Consider the following 21,127-nt stretch of genomic DNA (forward strand, 5'->3'; position numbering starts at 1 on the left):
AAACCACATATGGTAGTCAGGAATGACTTTTCTCTCCTTGCTTTATTCATCAGAGGCTCATGTAGAAGCCAGGCAGAAGTTTTCAAAGGGGCAGAGCTAGGCTGCGTGCTGGTCACCAGCTTCTCTCTCCCTAGAATGGAACCATCTACCCTTCACCCCACTGCCTAGCCTCAGTTTTCCTCCTCTGTAAAATGGGATAGTAGCACCTACCTTGAATAGCTGTTGTGAAGCTAAATGCTAGATAATGTATGCAGAGCACTTGTCAAAACTGTTTGCCCTTTTCCCCTGCTCCCTCTGGATCCTTTCTCTTTAAAACCAGGAAAACAGCTGAGGTTTGTTCCACCAGCAAGGTGAGGCTGGACTCTGACCCTGGTATGATTTTTGTTTCACCGTCCTTGCCGTTTGTGTTGAAAATGCTGGAAAAGCCTGTGTGGAGGTTTAGTGGGGTCCCTGTATTTGTTTTTTTTAATCACAAGAAGTGCGGGGTCCAGGGTGGTTTAAATTTGCTGAAATACCTCCATCTAGTGGAATTGCTGGAATACTGTAGGGTTTGGCTCCTGTCTCAGAAAAACAATGGGGCGACAGCTGGGGCTGCCCTGCCCTGCTCAGAAACGCCCGGTGGCTCCCCATTGTCTACAGGGTAAAGTCCAAAAGCCAAGCCTGGAATTCAAGCGCCTCCACAATCGGGCCCCGCCTTACCTATCAAAATCTTATCGCTGGCTTCGCCCAGCTCGGACCTCCTTCCCCAGACATGCCTAGCTCCTCCCTGGCTCTGGAACCTCAAAGCCCATTCCTGCGTCTCACGTGGGTCTGCCTTGTGCAGCCAGACGGTCCTCTGCCCTTCTTCTCTCCACCGCTCCCAATGCCAACCCCTCTTCCAGGCTCAGCTCAAAAGCCACCTCTTCCCAGAAGCCCTCGATTTTGAAAGCTGTGTTTAGTCAATCAATTCCCCCTCGTGTATCCATCATGATGGATTAAAATGAATAAAAGCCTGGCGATCCCACTGTTATGAATCCTCAGCCAGCCTCTACTACTTCCTAGCAAGTGAGGGACCCTCAGCTATGAAAATGGAGGTATTAACACCTGTCTCCTGAGGCTGTTATGAGAACTGAGTAAGATAATGGATTGGAAGTGGCTGGCAGGGAGTAAACACCTAATTGTCACTAGATTGTCAGATAAAATATAGGACTTCCAGTTGAATTTGAATTTCAGATAAGCGGATATTTTTTTGGTGTAAGTATGCCCCAAATATTACATGGGGGCTCGGTGTAACATCTCACAGATAAATTATGTTAAGGTTTATTGTTAATTTTGTTAGTTGTGCTAATGATATCAAAGAAATATATGTATATATCCTGATAAAATTTAAGTCCTCATCTATTAAAAATACATACTGAAATATTATGGATGAAATTATATTATGTCTAGGAACACTTTAAAATACTCCAGCAGAGAGAGAAAAGTATGTGTATGGAGAGCATCAAAGAAATAAGATGCCAAAGATTGAAAATTGTGGAAGTGGAGATTCATTATACTGTTCTCTCTAGTTTGGGGTATATTTGGAAATGATCGTAACAAAAGGTTTGAAATGCACATTGAGGGGGAAATCTTGGGGGGTAGGGGGAGTCCCTTATTTAGTAGCTTTCACTCTGGACTTTCTGTGAGGCCAGGGTCCTCAGATGATAATGTCTGAGATCCCATCAATGAATCCCAAACCTTTCGGTGCACATAACTGGGCTGGGATTCAGGAGACCTGGGCTCTAGTCTCAGCCCCACCTCAGATTTGCTGTGTTACCTTGGACAAATTGCTGTGCCTCTCTGGGCCTGTTTTCTTCTTAAAGAAGGAAGTTGAACTGGACAACCCTGAATTCCCTTTCGTTGTTAAAACCCTCTAATTCTAAAGCCAATAGTTCCTAAATTAGCATGTTCTGTTATATGATGGTTTCCCTCCAGCTTGTCTTTTCCCTGCCCAATCCATCCTGATACCACTATTGGCATGGAAGCTGCCCAAAGTTCTCCCTTTTTTCCAACACTCTAACCATGAAGCTATTCTGATTTTGATTCTTTAAAGCCAGAACTCCTTAGCCTAGTGCTGAGGCCCAGGCAGGCAAGGCACCCACAGAATGCCACGTCTTGAACTACTTCTACCAAGAGCTGGCAGGAATAATAAGGGAATGCCCAGACTATTACGGGAACACAGAGGAACGGCACCCAAGCAGGCATGCGGGGGACAAAAGCAAGTCTCCTAGAAGAGGTGATATCTGAGCTGAGACCTCAAGGATGACCACAAAGTACTGCCACAAAGAGAAGGGAGAAAAATATTCCAGGAAGAGGCAACGGAAAATCGGGAAAGGTCCAGAATTTAAAGTCAGTCACAACTAGCCCCGTGTATCTCTCCGGCATTATTTGGCATTCCTCGCTGGCGCCCACATTTTCCCCGGCCGGGCCCGTGCGCTGGAGACCCTGTCTAGAAAGATTCATTCCCCCGAATCACCTTTAGTGATTCATTTATGGCAAGTTATATAGGGGACTCCCCACCTGGCCTCCTTTAAAATAATCACTCCTCGGATCAGGAGAAACTTTGACGCTACATCGCACTCGTTTTGCTCATCTCTCATTTTTCAGATGGGGATTCAATACGCTGTATCACCCCCACTTTGCATTAAGAAAGCTGAGGTCAGCTTCAGGGAAGGCCTCGGCTGAACGGTTTCTTTAGGGGCGTCCCATCCCGGTGAGGAGCAAGGTCTCTAAGTTCTTTGGATCTGGGTTCGACTTTCAGCTCCACTACTTCTTAGCTATGTGATCTTGGACAAGTCACTTTTCATCTCATCTGTGAAATGGATCTTGCAGAATTGTTGCGAGGATTAAACGAGAATAGCATCTGTGCATCTGTGCAGAGGTTTTATGTGTACAATTCCGGGGAGGGGAAGTAAGAGGCGGTGCAGCCTCTGCTTCAGACTCTAGGGAGGGGGGCACGGGGAGAGGGTGTAGGCACACAAAAGCCGCGCCTTTCGGCCGTACGCAGGCGCACTCTGAAAAGACCCTGCGGACGCTCCCGCGGGCGCTGCGGCTGCGCACTTATTCGGTTTTGCGGCCGTGCTGCTTGACGGCAGCCATGTCCACTTCCCGGCCCGCGTTGTCAAGGTAACGGCGGGCGCGTCGTGCCGGACCAGGTAAGGCACCCTGGGGAAGGAGCTGGCAACGTCCAGCAGAGCTGAACATCGGGAGTCTGGGTGGTTAGGGGGATTCTGCCACGGGGGAACACCGCGTCCTCTGAAGGCTCTTCAGAGCTGAAGCGGAAAGCACCCAGAGACTTTCTCGGGGTCACCCAGACAAGACTGGAACGAGGAGCCAGGATTCCTAGTTCTGGGAATTAGTCCCGCTCTCCTTACACCTGTAGCCCTTTGTACTTCTCTCCTTTTTCATTTTGGAAACATTGGGCGCACCGACGCAAATGTGCATCCGACACTGTCCGCAAGGACCCACAGCCACTAGTTGGGGGAAACTCAAGGAAACTAGCAAAGGGATAAGTAAAGACAGGGAGTTAGGAACTTGTCTGGCCCTTAACACATTTTGGCTGTGCGCAATCGTTTATTCAGTTGTAGCTATCGCCTAGCGAGGACTTTGTGGGAGGCCCAGGACCGGGCGCCTTCGCACAGTTATCCCATTTAAGCCTCACACCTTCAAAGGTTTATCGTTGGTTTATACGTCTTACTCTCAGATTCTCTGAGCTCAGGAAGTACACAGTTGGAACCTCAAACGTGTTTTTTAGTTGGGAGGAGAGCTTTGCTGGGTGTTAATCAGACTTGTTTGGCACGTGGTCCAAGAGGGTTGGAAAATTAAATGTCACACAACACACCTTTTTTGTTTGTTTTTGAAATACGTATTTGCTGAGGACCCAATAGGTGTTAGTCTGTCTGCTCAAGGGAAGAATGAGGAGCAGTCCTGCTTTTGATAGAGTAGTGAAAAAACTTAGCTCTATGTGCACTCTTGGAGGCACACAATCCCAGGTTCTGGGAAAGGAAAACTGACAACCTCTTGCATGTGTATAGCACTCAGCCCCTGTGAGTCTCTTTCTTCATCTGTATAATAAGAATACCACTACTTGCTTCAGGGTGCCATTTGCAATTCTGTGATTTCATTTGAATGGGCCCCCTGGTCACCAGTTTTTGGTAACCTAGGCTACTCTTGAAATCACCTGGGTCCCACCCAGAAATTCTGATGTAATTAATTGTAGGTAAGGCCTATAATTTTTTTACTTACCCAGGTGATTTTACAGGCAGCCTAGGTTGTGACCACTGTTTTTTATACCACTTCCAGGTTCCATGTTAATCTGCTCTTTTTGATCTGTCATTCCCTGCTTAAGAACCTACTGTGGCCCCAGTTCTAAACCAGGCTTTGCATTCCAAACCACCTAACAATTGGCCTGGTCTTTCCTATACGTCTGTATGTGCTCTGGATGCAGTTCCTCTTGTAGGCCAGCCTCCTTACCATGTTCTTTTTCCCTGCTTCTTGTATCTTCCCTAATAATGGATCTTCGGGCAAATCACTTACCTATTCTGAGCCTCACTTTCCTTGTCTGTAAAATGAGGACCACAGTACCCACTTGTATAGCACGTGGCTCAGCTGATGCCTGGTACGTTGTGCCTACCAGTGACTATTACCTCTTGTAATTTTACTCAGATCCAACTGATTAAATTCGTGCTGTTCTATCAGAGCACTAAAGAAACAAATCTTGAACGCCTGTGAGAGATGCATGCCCTTTTCCCCTGCTTTGTTTTCCAAAGTCAGCACAAGACTTAACTGTTCCCCAAAAACAGAGACTAGGGAATATCTGGTTTGACTTATTCCATTTTTTGACATATCAGCTTTAATGAGATATAATTCATATACCATGTAAGTCACCCTTTTAAGTGTAAAATTCAGTGGTTTGTTTTTTTTTTAATATAGTCACGGAGCTGTGCAACCATCACTGCAATCTAATTTTTTAATATTTTTATCACTCTAAAAGGAAACCTGTACCTATTAGCAGTCATTCCCCATTTCCTCCTTCCCTCAGCCCCTAGCAACTACTAATCTACTTTCTTTCTCTATAGAGTTTCCTGTTCTGCACGTTTCATCTAAATTAATGTGGTCTTTTGTGCCTGGCTTTTTACATGTAGCATACTGTTTTCAAGGTGCATCCATGTTGTAGCATGTATCAGTACCTCATTCCTGTTTTTTGGCCAAATAATCTTCTGTTACGGGTGGACCACATTTTATTTTCCTTTCATCAGTTGATGGACGTTTGGGTTGTTTCCACTTTGGGGCTATCAGGAATGGTACTGCTGTGAACATCTGCATGCAAATTTTTGTGTGAGCATGTTTTCAGTTCCGTTGGGCATATACCTAAGAGTGGAATCACTGTGTCATTTAGTAACTCGGTTTAACATTTTGAGGAACTGCCAAAACTGTTTTCCAGTCCTCTTTATTTGAAGATGAAGAAACTGGACTCAGAGAACTTAAGCGGGTTGTTCAAGATGACACGATAACAATGGCAGTTTTGTATGTACAGAAGGTGTATTAGGAACCAAATTCTTCATGCCTATATGTCATATTGTGCAGAAGTGATCCTGGATTATGAGGTTGACAGAGTGTTTTGTAGCAGGAACCCCTTGATCATGCATACTTGGATTGGAGTACAGAACCCTTGCTATCAAGCTTCATAGCTCAATCTTGCTTTGTTTAGGATATAACAGCAATTCCAAAGGGAAAACCCTGAACAAACCAGGCAGAGTAAAATATAACTTTTCATTTTCTCTTGTGTGAGAGAATTTAATTGGAAGCTATTGAATTTAGCCATTAAACCTTTTTTTCTTTTTTTGACATTCCAGATGTATAAAAGCAAAAATCTAATAAAAGTCCAAATTGTTCCTTGAAAACCCTAGAAGATGCCACATTAGAGACCAACATTCTGCCTCAAAAAATCTGACAGCATTGTTTATTTTCAGTTTTACAATGAATTGCTGTTTCTTCGATTGAGTACCAGGTGCAGTAGTTGGCTTGGCGAAATGCTACTCATAATGCCCTTGAAAACAAAACTCTTAAATTGCTCATTAACATAGAGTAGGCATGGATTTATTAGAAATCCTGTATAGTAATATTTTCACTGCTTTATAAGTATTCTGTTTTTCCCCACAGACCACAGTGCTTTCTGAGCCCTATGTATGAATATGCCCACATTTTTTGATCCATATGGTCATTGATCTGTTTCTTTCTCCTTGAGATCTACTCTTTAAAGAACAGTTGTTCTTGGATAATGGCGGAAGCAGTTTTTCATGCACCAAAGAGGAAAAGAAGAGTGTATGAGAATTATGAGTCTCCATTGCCCATCCCTTTTGGTCAGGACCCTGTTCTTAAAAAAGGATTCAAAATATACCGTGCTGAAATGATTAACAACAATGTCATCGTGAAGAACGCAGAAGATATTGAGCAGCTATATGGGAAAGTAAGTGCAGACTACCTCAGTATGCTTAGTTCCTGACAACCCCCACCCCATCCGTCCCCCCAAAACAGACTGTGAACAGCTCATATTTTTTTCCTTGTGGTTTGGTACAGTATACAAATGGTACAATTTGAATTAGGTCTCAAAGCCATACATTATAAGGTTAATGAAATGACAGATAGGCTGTCCCCATACTCCCACAATCCCACAATGAAATAGGAAAAAATTGACCTGTTTTCCTCCTTTAATTATAAAAGCAGTGGATGATCATTATAAAATAAAAAAAGGAAGAAAAAAATTCAAACAATTTACAGAAATGTAATAAGTAAAAAGTGAAAATTCCCCACAGATACTCCCAGAGGTAACCACAGAGTGGGCTTATCAATTCCAGACTTTATTCTTCCTTTTTCCATGAATTGATTTCAAATCAATGGTTCAGAGCATGAGTCCCTGACCTTTGTGGAAGAACAGCCTCTCCCTCCCCATGATATGAAGAATTGGAGTGGGGAGTCCTGTTAGTAAGTGATTGTCATGATAATAGTGCTTTTCCCGGCTGGGTCTCCTGTCCCGTGACTGGGATCAGGGCAGCTGGAAAGGGGACTTTGCTCGGCTTGCAGAGAAGTCAGATGAGGCTTCACGGGGTACTCTGCCTCCTGTCTGCTGTCTCTCCTGGTTGGGGGCCTCTTAGGTAAAAGGTTCCAAAAACAATAGGTTTGGGGTGGCTTCCTTCCTTCTCTTTCTTCTCTTTTCTTCTTTTTTTTTCTACTTTCCTTCCTTTCCCTCTCTCTCTTTATACCCCTCCCCCCCCCACCGCCATGGCCCATTCGTTGTTGGGGGCATTTTTTAACAGCTTTAAGGAGGTGTCATTTGCATTCTATAAAATTCACCTACTGTATATGTACAATTCAGTGACAGTAGTAAATTCATAGAGTTGTGCAGCCATCACCACAGTCCAGTTTTAGAACATTCCCATCACCCCATTAGATCCCTCATGCCCATTTGCACTTACTCCCTGCTCCCACTCCCAGCCCGAGGCAATCCCTGATTTGCCTCTAAATATGCCTTTTTGAACTGTATATATGTTGTTTTTTGAATTGGCTGGAGAAGAACAGTTCAATTCTAAAGCACAGAAGAGTTCAGGAAGCTTTTTTAACAGAGGGGTTATGGCTCATGCTTTCAGGTGCCTTCTTTACAGCATGTGAAGAAGAAATTCTGCCTCTCCCTGCCCTGTTGCCTTCAGCTTAACAGACACAGACTGCAACATTACTCATGAGATAAATGAGGAGGACTAAAAACTTACTAGTACTCTTCAGGCCCTCAGAGAAAATGCTAAGATCTTTATTGGTAATCACTAGATAATCAGAGGGAAAACGTAAAGCAATGAAAAGTGGAGTGAACCTGTTGTTAACTCAATTATTCTACCTCAGCTGAATATTTGACAAATATAATCTAACTTTTTGTTCTCTCTTCCTGGAAGGGTTATTTTGGAAAAGGTATTCTGTCAAGAAGCCGTCCGAACTTCACAATTTCAGATCCTAAGCTGGTTGCTAAATGGAAAGGTAACCTTGTGCATCATTCAGTTCTTTTGGCAAGTTAACATTTTTTTTCATTTTTGATCTTACATCCTAGGTTATATAGGAACATTCTAAAGGAGAAGTACTGTGCTCACTGGCAGGGTTACTACCAAAAATAGAAACTAGAATAAATATAATCATCACAGAAAGGTCCTTATAATTAATGAAACTGCGTTTTATCTTATTTCTGAAATGGTCAAAAATGTTATTTAGGCTTTTCTGTCATTGAACTTTGCCTAGCAGAGTCCTATGCCTGCTCCCCTGTGGTATTATGTGTAATGAATTTTGCCTTTTATTTCCAGAAATAGGATTTACAACAGTAACTGTGACATTGTTATATTTGTTAAAACATACTAAGCTGTGTAGTTTTTTATTTGTTGGTCCTTTTTTCTTTACATTACAAATCTTTTAGTGTATTTCTCTAAAGAATTTCCTTATAATTACTTAAGAATCAATACCAGCAGGTTAAAACAATGAGAAAGAATATGTAAACTTTCTTGTTGCAAGAAAAAATTCAAATTAAAACTGCAATGATGATGAAAATGTTCTGAGTTAGTCATTACAGTAACACAACATCGTGAACGTACTAAAAGCCACTGAATTAAACACTTTAAAATGGTTAAAACGGGTCATCTGGTCAACTAAGTTGGTGGCATAAGATGCTCCAGGGTGCTGTCTCCTGCAGAATCTTTGAACAATTAGCAAAAAACTGGCAGAACTGTCTTCCTCAGAACTCCGGAAAACAGTTAAAAAGTTGCAGTAACTGGGAAAGTACAGAATCAAGAAAAAGCAGCTTGAAAAATGGTAGACAATGCTCTTGGTGCCCTTGCTAGCCCCTCCCCCATCCCCTCCCTGATGCAGTGTGGATCCAGCCTGTGCTCCCGTTATGGGTCCTTGGCTGTGTTCCAGAGGGAGCAGAGAACCCCTATGCACATACTGGGGTGTCAGTGCCAGTCTATCAGGTAGAAGCATGAGAGATTGAACTAGGAAACTTGTCTCAGGCTTTTCCTTAGAGAATTTGTCCTGAAGGCAGAGAATCTTCCTGGGGCAAAGGATTGTCTGCATTAAGTCATACAGTAGAGCACCCAGGAGAGGGTGAAAGTCTGCTTCGAAGGGAATAGAGGGGGCATTCGAATTCCTGTAAACTTGTGATTCCTCAGGCCACCAGCAAATACAAGCCCAGGGCAAGAAGCAGGCTGCATGCAGGCTCAGATAAGACAGAGGACCCTGTACTTTGCATTCCCCTCTGGCGGATCTTCTTGATAGGAGGGCTAAACTCTGAAGGAGACCACAAGCGAAAGCAGAGCCAATTTGCAAAGACTGTGAAAGGTGTTTTGCTTTGGCTTTTTTGTTTTTTGTTAGCTCCTCCCATTCAAGAAAATCTCTGTCATATCACCAGCTGTATACAAACTTAAAGGATGCCTTAAAGTATACTAGCTGTATACTTTAAGGACCAAACAGTTCAGGGATTAAATCCTAGAGTTAACAGTTTAAAATATTAAAATGCACAGTGTGCAAACAAAGGTTACAAAACAAAGAAACAGGAAATAATGATCCATCCAAAGGAACAAGATTAAAACCCAGAAACCATCAACAAAGATGACCAGACTTTGGACATACCAAACAAAGACTTTAAAAAAAGATCCTCAGTATACTCAAGGAGATAAAGGAAAGCACAGAGAAAGAACTAAAGAATATGAGGAAAACAATGAATGAACAACATGAGACTCTCAAGAAAGAGATAGACATTTTAAAAAGAAACTAAACAAAAAATAGAAAAGAAAAATAAATAAATAAATAAATAAATAAATAAATAAATAAATAAATAAAAAGGAACCAAACAGAATTACTGGAGTTGAAGACCACAATAACTGAAATGAAAAATTCCCTAAAGGTTTCAACAGCAGATTGGAGCTGGCAGAAGAAAGAATCATTGATCTTGAGGATAAGAAAATTGAAATGATTCAGGCCGAGGAGCAGGAAGAATATAGAATAAGAAAAGGCAAACAGATCCTAAGAGACATGTGGGACACCATCAAGCATACCAATATACCCATTATGAGAGTCCCAGAAGAAGAGAGAAAGGAGCAGAAGGAATATTCAAAGAAATCATGGCAGAAAAGTCCCCAAATTTAATGAAAGACATGAATAGGCACGTTCAAGAAGCCCAGCAACCTCCAATCAGGATGAACTCTAAGAGAACCATGCCAAGACACATAGTAATCAAACTGCTCACTGCCAAGAACAAGGAGAGTGTTCTAGAAGCTACAAGAGAAAAACAACGGGTTATGTACAAGGAAATCCTGATAAGATTAAGCACCAATTTCTCATTGGAAACCATGGCAGCAAAAAGGCAGTGGATTGAAATAATTAAGTGCTAAATAAAAGAAAGCAACTGGCAGCCAAGAATCTTCTATCTGGCGAGATTCTCTTTCAGAATTGAGGGTGAGATTAAGACATTCTCAGATAAACAAGAGCTGAGGAAGGTCATCACCACCAGACCTGCCTACAAACAATGTTAAAAGAAATTCTTCACTCTGAAAGCAGCATAAAAAAATAAAGACCTCCAATAAGGGTAACCATATGGGTAATTATAAATGCCAGTACTATTGTATTGTATTTTTTGGTATATAACCCCACTTTTTGCTTTTTACAGTTCTAAAATGTAAATTCATAAAAAGTAATGATAAATCTATGGTTTGGTACAAACAATGTACGAATATATAATTTGTAACAAGTACAACAAAAAGGTGGGAAATGGAGGGGTGTAGGAAAAGTTTATGTGTATGATATAGAAGTTAAGTTGGTTTCTAATCAAATGTGTTTGTTATAGATTTAGGATGTTGAATTTTAGTTCCATGGTAACCACAAAGAAAGTAAATGAAAAATGTATACAGAAAGAAATGAGAAGGGCCTCAAAATGGTGCTTTACAAAAAATCAAATAAATAGGAAAGTAGGCATTAATGGAAAAATTGAGGGTCAAAAAGATATATCATACTTACAAACAGAAAATGACAGGAAAAAGTTATGTATTATCGGTAGTTACTTTAAATATAAATGGATTAAACTCTCCAGTCAAAAGACAGAGATTGGCAGAATGGATAAAAAAGAATGACCCAACTGTATGCTGTTAACAAGACTCACCTTAAATTTAAAGACAGAAATAGCTTGAAAGTGAAAGGATGGGGAAAAGTGTACCATGCAAATAGTTACCAAAAGAGAGCTGGGGTAGCTGTACTAGTATCAGATAAAATAGACCTTAAGTAAAAAACTGTTACAAGGTGTGGATATGTTGGACATCCTCACCTGGACTGGTGTTGATGTTGTCACAAACATTGGGACTGGCGGTTTGATGTGCTGAGCCCTCTTTCATGGGACTTGCCCTTATGAAGCGCGTTACTGCAAAGGAGAGTCTAAACTTGCATGCAATTTTGCCTAAGAGTCTCCCCCTGAGTCCCTCTTTGTTGCTCAGATGTGGCCCTCTCTCTCTCTAACTGAGCCATCTCGACAGGTGAACTTGCTGCCCTCCCCCCTATGTGGGACCCGACTCCCAGGGTTGTAAATCTCCCTGGCAATGCAGAATATGACTCTCGGGGATGAAGGTGGACCCAGCATCGTGGGACTGAGAGTATCTTCTTGACCAAAAGGGGGATGCAAAATGAGACAAAATAGTTTCAGTGGCTGAGAGATTTCAAATGGAGTCGAGAGGTCACTCTGGTGGACATTCTTACGCACTATATTGATAACACCTCTTAGGTTTTAATGTATTGGAATAGCTAGAAGTAAATACCTGAAACTACCAAACTCCAACCCAGCAGTCTGGACTCCTGAAGACAATTATATAATAATGTAGATTACAAGGGGTGACAGTGTGATTGTGAAGACCTTGTGAATCACACCCCCTTTATCTAGTGTATGGATGAGTAGAAAAATGGGGATAAAAACTAAAGGACAAATGAGGTGGGATGGGGGGATGATTTGGGTGTTCTTTTTTCACTTTTATTTTTTATTCTTGTTCTGGTTCTTTCTGATGTAAGGAAAATGTTCAGAGATAGATTATGGTGATGAACGCATAACTATGTTATCATACTGTGGACAGTGGATTGTATACCATGGATGATTGTATGGTGTGTGAATGTATTTCAATAAAACTGAATTTAATAAAAAATAAAATAAAATAAATAAAAATAAAAATAAATGGGTTAAATGTGGAAAAAAAAAACTGTTACAAGGGACAAAGAAAGTTACTATATACTGCTAAAGGGATCGATTCAAAAGAAGACATAATTATTATGAACATACATGCACCTAATGGCAGAACCCCAAAATAGAAGAAGCAGATATTGACAGATTTGAAGGGAGAAATGTTTCTGCATTATTAGCAGGAGACTTCAATGTACCAGTTTCAATAATGGGTAAAACATCTAGTCAGAAGGTCAATAAGGAAATAGAAGACTTGAATGATACTCTAAACCTACATAACAGATGTATGTAGAACCACTTCACACAACAGCAGCTGAATACACATTCTTCTCAGGTGCACGTGGACCATTCTCCAAGACAGACCAAATCTTAGGTCACAAAGTGAGTCTCAACTGAAATCATACAAAGTATCTTCTCTGAACACAATGCAATGAACCTGGAAATCAATAACAGAAGGAGATCTGGAAAACTAACAAATAATGTGGAAATTAATGTACTCTTAAGCAATAACGGGTCAAAGAAGAAATCGAAAGAGACACCAGGAAATATCATGAGGTGAATGAAAATGAAAACACAACATACCAAAACTTTTGGGATGCAACAGAGGCAGCACTGAGAGGGAAATTTGTGGCTCTAAATGCTCGCATTAAAAAAGGAAGAAAGAGTTCAAATGAGAGACCTGACCTCACAATTGGAGATTCTGGAAAAAGAAGAGCAAACTAAACCTAAAGCAAGCAGAAGGAAGGAAATAACAAAGATTAAAGCAGAGATAAATGAGAAAGAAAATAAAAAACAATTGAGAGACTCAACAAAACCAAACTTTGGTTCTTTGAAAAGATCAATAAAATTGGCAAACCTTTACCATGACTGACAAAGGAAAAAAGAGAGAGGGCACAAATAACTAAAATCAGAAATGAAAGTAGGGAAATTACTACCAACCCAACAGAAACAAAAAGTCTCATAGAAGGATACTATGAGCAAGTGTACACCACCAAATTAGGTAACCTAAATGAAATAGAAGCTTCCTTGACATGATACAGGACATATATGAAAAACCAACCGTTAGCATCGTACTCAATGGTGAAAGACTAAAAGTTTTTTCTCTAAGATCAGGAACAAGACAAGGATGCCCACTGCCACCACTGTTATTCAACATTATACTGGAATTTCTAGTCAGAGCAATTAGGCAAGAAAAAGAAATAAAAGGCATCCATATTTGAAAGAAAGAAGTAAAACTTTCCCTATTTGCAGATGACATGATCCTATGTACAGAAAATTTTGAAAAACTGACCGTAAACTTAAGAGCTAATAAGCGAATTCAACTAAGTGGTGGGGTACAAGATCAATACCCCAAAATTAGTAGTATTTCTATACACTAGTAATGAACATTCTGAAGAGGAAATCAAGAAAAATTCCAATTACAGTAGCAACTAAAAGAATCAAATATCTAGGAATAAATCTAACCAGGTAAAGGACTTATCTGCAGAAAAGCCAAAACATTGCTAAAAGAAACCAGAGAAGAATTAAATAATGGAAGGACATTGTGTGTTCATGAATTGAAATATTAAATATTGTTAAGATGTCAAGTCTACCCAAAGCAGTTTAAAAATTCAGCGCAATCCCAGTCAAAAATTCCAGCTGCCCTCTTTGCAGAATGAAAAAGCCAATCATCAGATTTATATGGAAAGGTAAGGGGCCCCAAATAGCCATAGCCACCTTGAAAAAGGACAAAATTTCCCAATCTTTAAACTTCTTACAAAACCACAGTGATCAAAACATCATGGTATGTGCACAGCGACAGACATATAGACTAATGGAATCAAATTGAGAGTTCAGAAATAAACCTTCACCTCTATGGCCAACTGATATTTGACAATGATATTTTACCAACTGAATTATTAGTAAAAAATAGTCTTCTTAATAAATGGTGCTAGGAAAACTGGATGTCCATATGCAAAAGAATGAAGTTGGACCCCTACCTCACACCATAAAAATCAACTCAAATGTACCAAAGACCTAAATATAAGAATCAGATCTATACAACTCCTAGAGGAAAACATAGGGAAGCATCTTTAGGACCTTGTGTTAGGCAATAGTTGCTTAGATTTTTTTTGCTCGAAGCACAAGCAACAAAGAAAAAAATAGATAAATGGGACCTCATCAAAATTTAAAATTTTATCAGTGGACTTTACCATGAAAGTAAATAGACAACTTCCAAAATAGGAGAAAATATTTGGAAATCACATATCCAGAAAGGGCTTAATATCCAGAATATATGAAGAAATCCTACAACTCAACAACAAAAAGACAAAAATTCAGTTTTAAAATAGGCAAAAGACTTGACCAGGCATTTCTTAAAAGAAGATATACAAATGGCCAAAAAGCATGTGAAAAGATGCTCAACATCATTAGCCATTAGAGAAATGCAAATTAAAACCATAGTGAGATGTTATTCTACACACACTAGAATGGCTACTATTAAAAAATGGAAAATCACAGGGGTTGGAGAGAATGTGGAGAAAAAGGAACATTCATTGCTGGTGGGAATGTAAAATGGTGCAGCCTCTGAGAAACAGTTTGGTGGCTCTTCAGAAAGTTAAGTTTAGAATTAACCTAAGACCTGGCAATCCCACTTCTGTCTAAATATTCAGAAGAATTCAAAGCCAGGACTTGAACAGATATTTGTACACAAATATTCTTATTGGCATTATTCAATTGCCAAATGATGGGAGCAACCCAAGTGCCCATAAACTGATGAATGGATGAATAAAATGTGTGTGTGTACATATATATATATATAATATTATATATTTTTATTCAGGCATCAACAGGAACCAAATTCTGATACATGCAGCAACATAGATGATCCTTGAAAACATCATGTTGAGTGAAATAAGCCAAACACAAAAGGACACATGTTGTATGATCTTGCTGATATGAAATAATTAAAAGAAACAAATTCATGGAGTCAGAATCTAGAATATAGGTTATCAGAGGCCAAGAGAGGGGTAGGGAATGGGGAGTTAATACTTAAATTGTACAAAGTGTCTTTTTTGGGTTGATGACCGTGTTGGGAACAGATGGTGGTGATGATAGTATGAGATTGTAAATGCAGTTAACAGCACTGAATTATAAATTAGAGTGAGGTTAAAAGGGGAAATTTTAGGTTGTATATTTGTTACTAGAATAAAACGTCTAAAATAAGAAAACATAGGACTTAGAAACAGTGAACCCCAATGTAAACCATGAACTCCTGCTAATAATAAAATTATAAAAATGGTCTTTCATGAATTGTAACAAATGCACCACACAAATGGAAGGTGTTAATGATAGGGTGGTATATGGGGACTCAGTATTTTATGCATGATTTTTCTGTAAACCTACAACTTCTCTAATAAAGAAAATAGTCAAAATGGTGAACTTTGTTTTGTTAATTTTACCTCAATTTAAAAAAACTGCACTGAGATACCATTTTCCAAAAATCAGATTGGCAGAACTTCCTAAGTTTGACAATATATTCCACTGGTCAGGTTCCAAGAGTCACATACTAATGCACTGCTACAACCCATAAAGAGAAGAATTTAGCAATGTCTAGCAGATTTATATGTGCATTTACCTTTAACCCAGCAATCCCACATCTGGGAATTTATCTTAAAGATAATCTGGCAAAAGTAAGAGGAGAAATATGAACAAGGCTATTTGTTGCAATACCATTTGTAATATTAAAAGACTGGAAGCAACCCAGATGTCCAACACGAGGGAGCTGGTTGAATAAACAATAGTGCGTTGATAGGACTTAGTACTGTAGAGCTGGAAATAGGAATGAGTGATCCTCAGGGTATATTGCTAAGTGGAGAAAGAGAGGTGGAGGAAAAGTGCATAGCGTGCCATGGTTTAATATAAAAAGTAGGGGGATCCAAATCCATTTTTGCTTATATTTTTTTAAAAAGTAGATAAATCATTGGTTTTTCTTTAATGCCTGTAGGGAGAGGATAGGATAAAGAGAGAGACACTTCATAGATTTGACTTTTGGTGCCTTGTAAATGTATCACATAATTACAAAACAAAATTAAATTTTAAAAAGTAATTAGTGAAAAGAGAGGGAGATGAAACAACTGAACTTAACTGCAGGTATCATTTGGTGTAACCACACAGAGAGAAATAGTAATTTGACTGTGCAACCCTAACGGGATAGACTTGGTGTCAGTTGTCTCTTATCACAATAGCAGTACGTAAATAAACCACCCCAGAACTTAGTGGCTTTAACTAGCAGCCATGTTGCCCATGAGTCTGTGGGTTGTCTGGGTGGCCTGTGCTGGTGCATATGGTCAGCATGGCTCAGCTGGCTGCTCTAGGGTGGCCTTGGCTGGATGAGGGCAGCATGGCACCATGTGGCTCATCCTCCAACAGGCTAGCCCAGGCATGCTGTCATGGTTACGGTGGAGGAGCCAGAGCAGGCCCCAGTGTTCTGGTGCCCTTCAAGCTCTGCTTGCAAAGTGGTTGCTAGTGTTTCCTCAGCCCGGTGTCAATGGCTGGGTCCAGTGGGAGACCTGAAGAACCAAGGCCATCAATGCAAGCAAGTTACCATGCACTCTAAAGAAAGAAAGTGCTGTCCCTGCCCCACCCCCCTAAAAAAAATCTTTGACTTGTTTTCAGCAATGATTTTATTGGTGGTGGTACTGGTATTATTATTCTGAGACTGTAGTGTATATATTGTGAGATAAAGCAAATGACTATTTAGTGTAGTTGAGGACCTAGATTTTTGACATGAAATGTCTTGTACCAGAAACCAAGGCAGCTATCAAAGACTAGTAGGCTTGTTTTGGAAGGACCCAGGCATCAAATTGAAGAGGTTCCCACTGGCCAAAGATGGGAAGATTTGAGCATCGGTAAAAATAATAATTGCAATTTATTTTAAAATCCATTCATGCATAATAATATTTTTAAATGTTTAAACCTTTTCATTTATAATGAACTCCACCCTCGCCAGAAGAAATTCATCATTTTGAAAATTGAAAACTAAAAGCGAAGAATCAAGCATGCATTCTGCCATTTCTATCTGTACTATTCCTCAGGGTAACCAAATAGTACATAAAAGGAAGTTTCTCTTTATGGAGCAATCCTTGCTAAGAAACAGATCAGCAGCGGCGCTAACATCTGAAGAAGGGACAACAAGAAACCATGCATCTTCTAATGGAAGCACTAACTGCCAAGTATTCTTCCCCAAAAACTGAGTCTGAGTCTGATCAAGCCTCTAGATCCACCAATTCACAGGAAATACAGAGACAGAGGAACACGTTAAGGTGCGAGATGAGAACTTTGCACCAGAATGGAAATTGACATTCAGCTTCCATCTCTGTCAAAGTCTGGCTGTGAAAAAAAAGGTCAGCCAAACTAAGCAGTGTGCTGAGTGAGACACGTACCAAAAGGGTGGTGCACTCTCATCTCTTGGGCTGTCTGCAAGCAGTTTGACAACCAGCAGCTGGTCTGTGACCACACTTTGAGAAGCACAATAGGGATGTAATCATCTGAGACCAGACGGGTTGATCCATTTCTTCAACAAATAAATTACAAGGAAGAAATCATGCGGGGGAAGCCTATAGATTAGAATCAACTTTACACATACCAGTCCATTGCAATGGATGGGCTTTATTTGGATCCTGAGTTAAACTTTAAAAAAAGGAGAAAAAAAAAAAAGAGAGAGAGAATGCTTAGATTTTGGATGGTGCCAAGGAATTAATTTTTAAAGGTGTGGTAATGGTAGTATGGTTATTTTTTGAATATATAAATAAATGACACGATAGGACTATAAAACGCAAACATTCGACTCCCTAATAAAAACTATTACTATAGTTAATAGTACCATTATAATTAATAGTCTTTCATCAGTTGTAACAAAGGTGGCTCACCAATGCAAGGTGTTAATAATAAGGGGGCTGTATATGGGATCTCTGTTTCTGCATGATTTTTCTCTAAACCTACAACTTCTTTAATTAAAAAAAAATATTAAGATAAAGAGTCCTTAGAGGAATACACACTGAAATATTTAGACATGAAATGGTAGGATATCAGAGATCTGTTTCAAAATAATCTGGGGGCCAGGAGAGTGGGTAGAAGTAGAGATGAAGCAAGATTGGCCATAAATTAATTATTGAAGCCCAGTGATTAGTACATGAGGTTTTATTATACTGTTCTCTCTACTTCTGTGTTTGTTTGAAATTTTCCATAGTAAAATGTTTTAAAAGAGAGAGGAAAAGAAAAAGTAAGAGCAAATCGTGTAATGAAGCTACCTGCACCCATTACCCAGGTTTAACAATTAACGTTTTGTCAAAAAAGTAAAGCTTTCAAATATTATAATAATTGACAGCTGAGAATCTTTTCCTGGTCTGTATCATAACCCAGTTTTAAATATCACTAGAGATTTGAAGGAAAGGAATTTATACCAAGGAAATAGAAATTAAGGTGGTGGGCTGCCTTAAAGAAGTAAATTTCAAGTGTCCCTGTTTGGAGGTTCTTCAAAATCTGGCTTCAGCTACTCTTCCATGCTCATTTCTAACCACTCTCTTCTACCTATCAGTGCTCTAGCCACCTGGGGATACTTGCCTTTCTGTGACTGTCCCTATGCCTTTGCACGAGATTTCTGCTGCACAGGTTGCCCATTTTCCTCTTGTCCACCTGGTGAACTCCTATTCATTCTTCAAAGCCTAGCTCAATTTCCCCTCTTCTTTTTTTGTTTTGTTTGTTTGTTTGTTTGTTTGTTTGTTTTTCCCTAACTCTTCCAGGTAAAGTTAACCAGTCCCTTTATAATAGTGTTCCTGGCCATATATCATCTTGGGTTAGAGTCAGTTGTTTCTGGTCTGTCTTCCCCCACTGGAATACAATGAACTATAATGAATGAGTACCTCCAGGAGTTTTGTCTTGTTTACTTCTGTATCTTTAGTGCTTGGCACATACAGGAAGGAGGTCGTGACACTGGGAAAACTGACAAATTCTTGAGGACGTCATAGGGTTTTAGAGTTGGAACATTATTTATTCCAAGTCTTTAATCCATCAAGAGGAGCCTGCGATTAGGAAAGGAGAAGTGTCTTGCCCAAAGGCAGAGCTAGGGAGGACCAGAACTAAAACTCAGACCATTAGGTGACCCTATAAACATTTTGTGTGGAAGACTCTTCCCACTAGACGGCCAGAGCCAGAGCTAGAACTCAGAACTCCCAATCTACATCCAAAACTAACACTGCCATAAAATTTACTGCTCTGACCTTTGACATATATACATACATACATGTTGGAAGCTTTCATCGAAGTTGCTTTATTGAGCATAGTTGAATGGAAAGAGCTTTGTTGCCTTGGGTAAATCACTTAACTCCAGGCTTCTGTATTCTCATCTGAAAGTTGAGGCACTGAGCTTTCAGAAGCAGCAGAGACATTTCATGGTGCTTGCCTTCCTTGTTTACCTGGAGTCCTGAGTTGAGAAGGATTTTGTGATCACCTCTAAGCTCAGCGAGGAAGAGCGACATCACTGCATTGCTTAGCAGCACATGCCAGGGGTGTGGGTACCGGGAGTGGTGGCATAGAAAGTGTGTTTTGCCTTTGCTGATTGGACGGTATCAGTGAAACTTCTGGGTGCATGATTTTGTGACTCTTGAAATTTTTTTGTTTTTTTCTAGATTTTCAGTGTTTTTCCTCCTTTAAGGAAAATTTGTCTCAACTAACAGAGCTTCTTTGTTGTTACAGATGTGAAGACAAACATGCCTATAATTACTTCAGAGAAGTAAGTCATGATGAACTTTGGCTTTGGACAAAATTATGATTTAAATCAAATCATAGGTAGCCTTTTCCTGTGGGGCAGTCCACATCAGTTGTTGTCTATAAGTTTTTTTTTTGTTGTTTTGTTTTTTTTTGTAGTAGATGTGTCCTTGAAAATTATGTCTGAATTTAATGTGGATCAAATAATATTTGAAATGCATTGTGGGTATATTTTTTAAAATAGTCCTAAGCTAAATCCTTTGCCAATATAATTCCTCCCAGATAGGAATAATTATCCTGTAGTATATGTTTGTAAGTCCTGAGATGCTTAGACTTAGATTTAGAACTGACATCCTGGCCTGCCCTCTTCCCTCACTCTCCAGATTCAGAGAAAGAGGCTTTCACAGAGGCCCATATTAAAAAAAAACCCACCCTGGGCTCTTCCACATCCACTCATGTGCAGTGATAATCCCTTCCTCTGGGCTTTCGTGATATGGTTCCATTTTCCTGAAATATTTCTCCCTAACCCCTGCCAAATTCACAGACACTACCAGGCTAACTCCTGCACAGCCCATGTCAGCTCTTCTGGGGTATTGTCTTCTCGTCCCCCTCCCCCAGCGCCTCAGCCGAGTTGGCATTGCTCCTCTGGCTCCCACACTGTCTGCTCTTGCACTCCTCACGCATTTGGTTTTCCCTTTTGAACCGTTTGTTCTTTGAGAGCAGGGGCCATGCCTTGCTCACCTTGGCACCCGTCACTGAGCGCTCCCTTTGTAAGGTTTTGTTGGCTCAGTGTTCATCTAACCAAATCCCCATTGCCCCTGGGGCGTGGCCCAAGTCCCAACTCTTTCCTGAAGCCTTCTACAGCTCCTCAAGTCCACATTGACGTTTTCATCCTGCTTCTGGCACTTACTGTCAGAATCCAATAGCTCCCTCTTGGTTACATGCCCAGTTACGACCAGAGGAGGAGCAGGTGGGCAGTGGCACCAGGGACGACTCGGGTGTGCTCAGGCCCTGGACCCTGCACTGGGGATCAGCTGTAGGGTTCTGGTTAGTGAGAGGGTCTGGTAAGAACCAGGCAGAGCCCCCACCCCAGAATAAGCAAGTTGCTGCAACAGAAAC

At 40.3% G+C, this 21,127-nt stretch overlaps 1 protein-coding gene across 1 annotated transcript in view; it reads left to right on the forward strand.

The window, feature by feature from the left end:
* Positions 1-3,150: 3,150 nt before the first annotated feature.
* The window catches only part of TSEN2 (tRNA splicing endonuclease subunit 2), a 57,634-nt gene continuing 39,657 nt past the window's right edge, over positions 3,151-21,127 (forward strand). Inside the window, exons 1-4 of the mRNA XM_037802323.1 lie at positions 3,151-3,173; positions 6,266-6,487; positions 7,962-8,043; positions 19,997-20,033. Coding sequence (XP_037658251.1) covers positions 6,299-6,487; positions 7,962-8,043; positions 19,997-20,033 — 308 coding nt within the window. The 5' untranslated portion in view covers positions 3,151-3,173; positions 6,266-6,298. The remainder of the gene's footprint in view (positions 3,174-6,265; positions 6,488-7,961; positions 8,044-19,996; positions 20,034-21,127) is intronic.

The sequence above is a fragment of the Choloepus didactylus genome, chromosome 1 (genome assembly GCF_015220235.1).
Source record: "Choloepus didactylus isolate mChoDid1 chromosome 1, mChoDid1.pri, whole genome shotgun sequence".
NCBI lineage: Eukaryota > Metazoa > Chordata > Mammalia > Pilosa > Megalonychidae > Choloepus > Choloepus didactylus.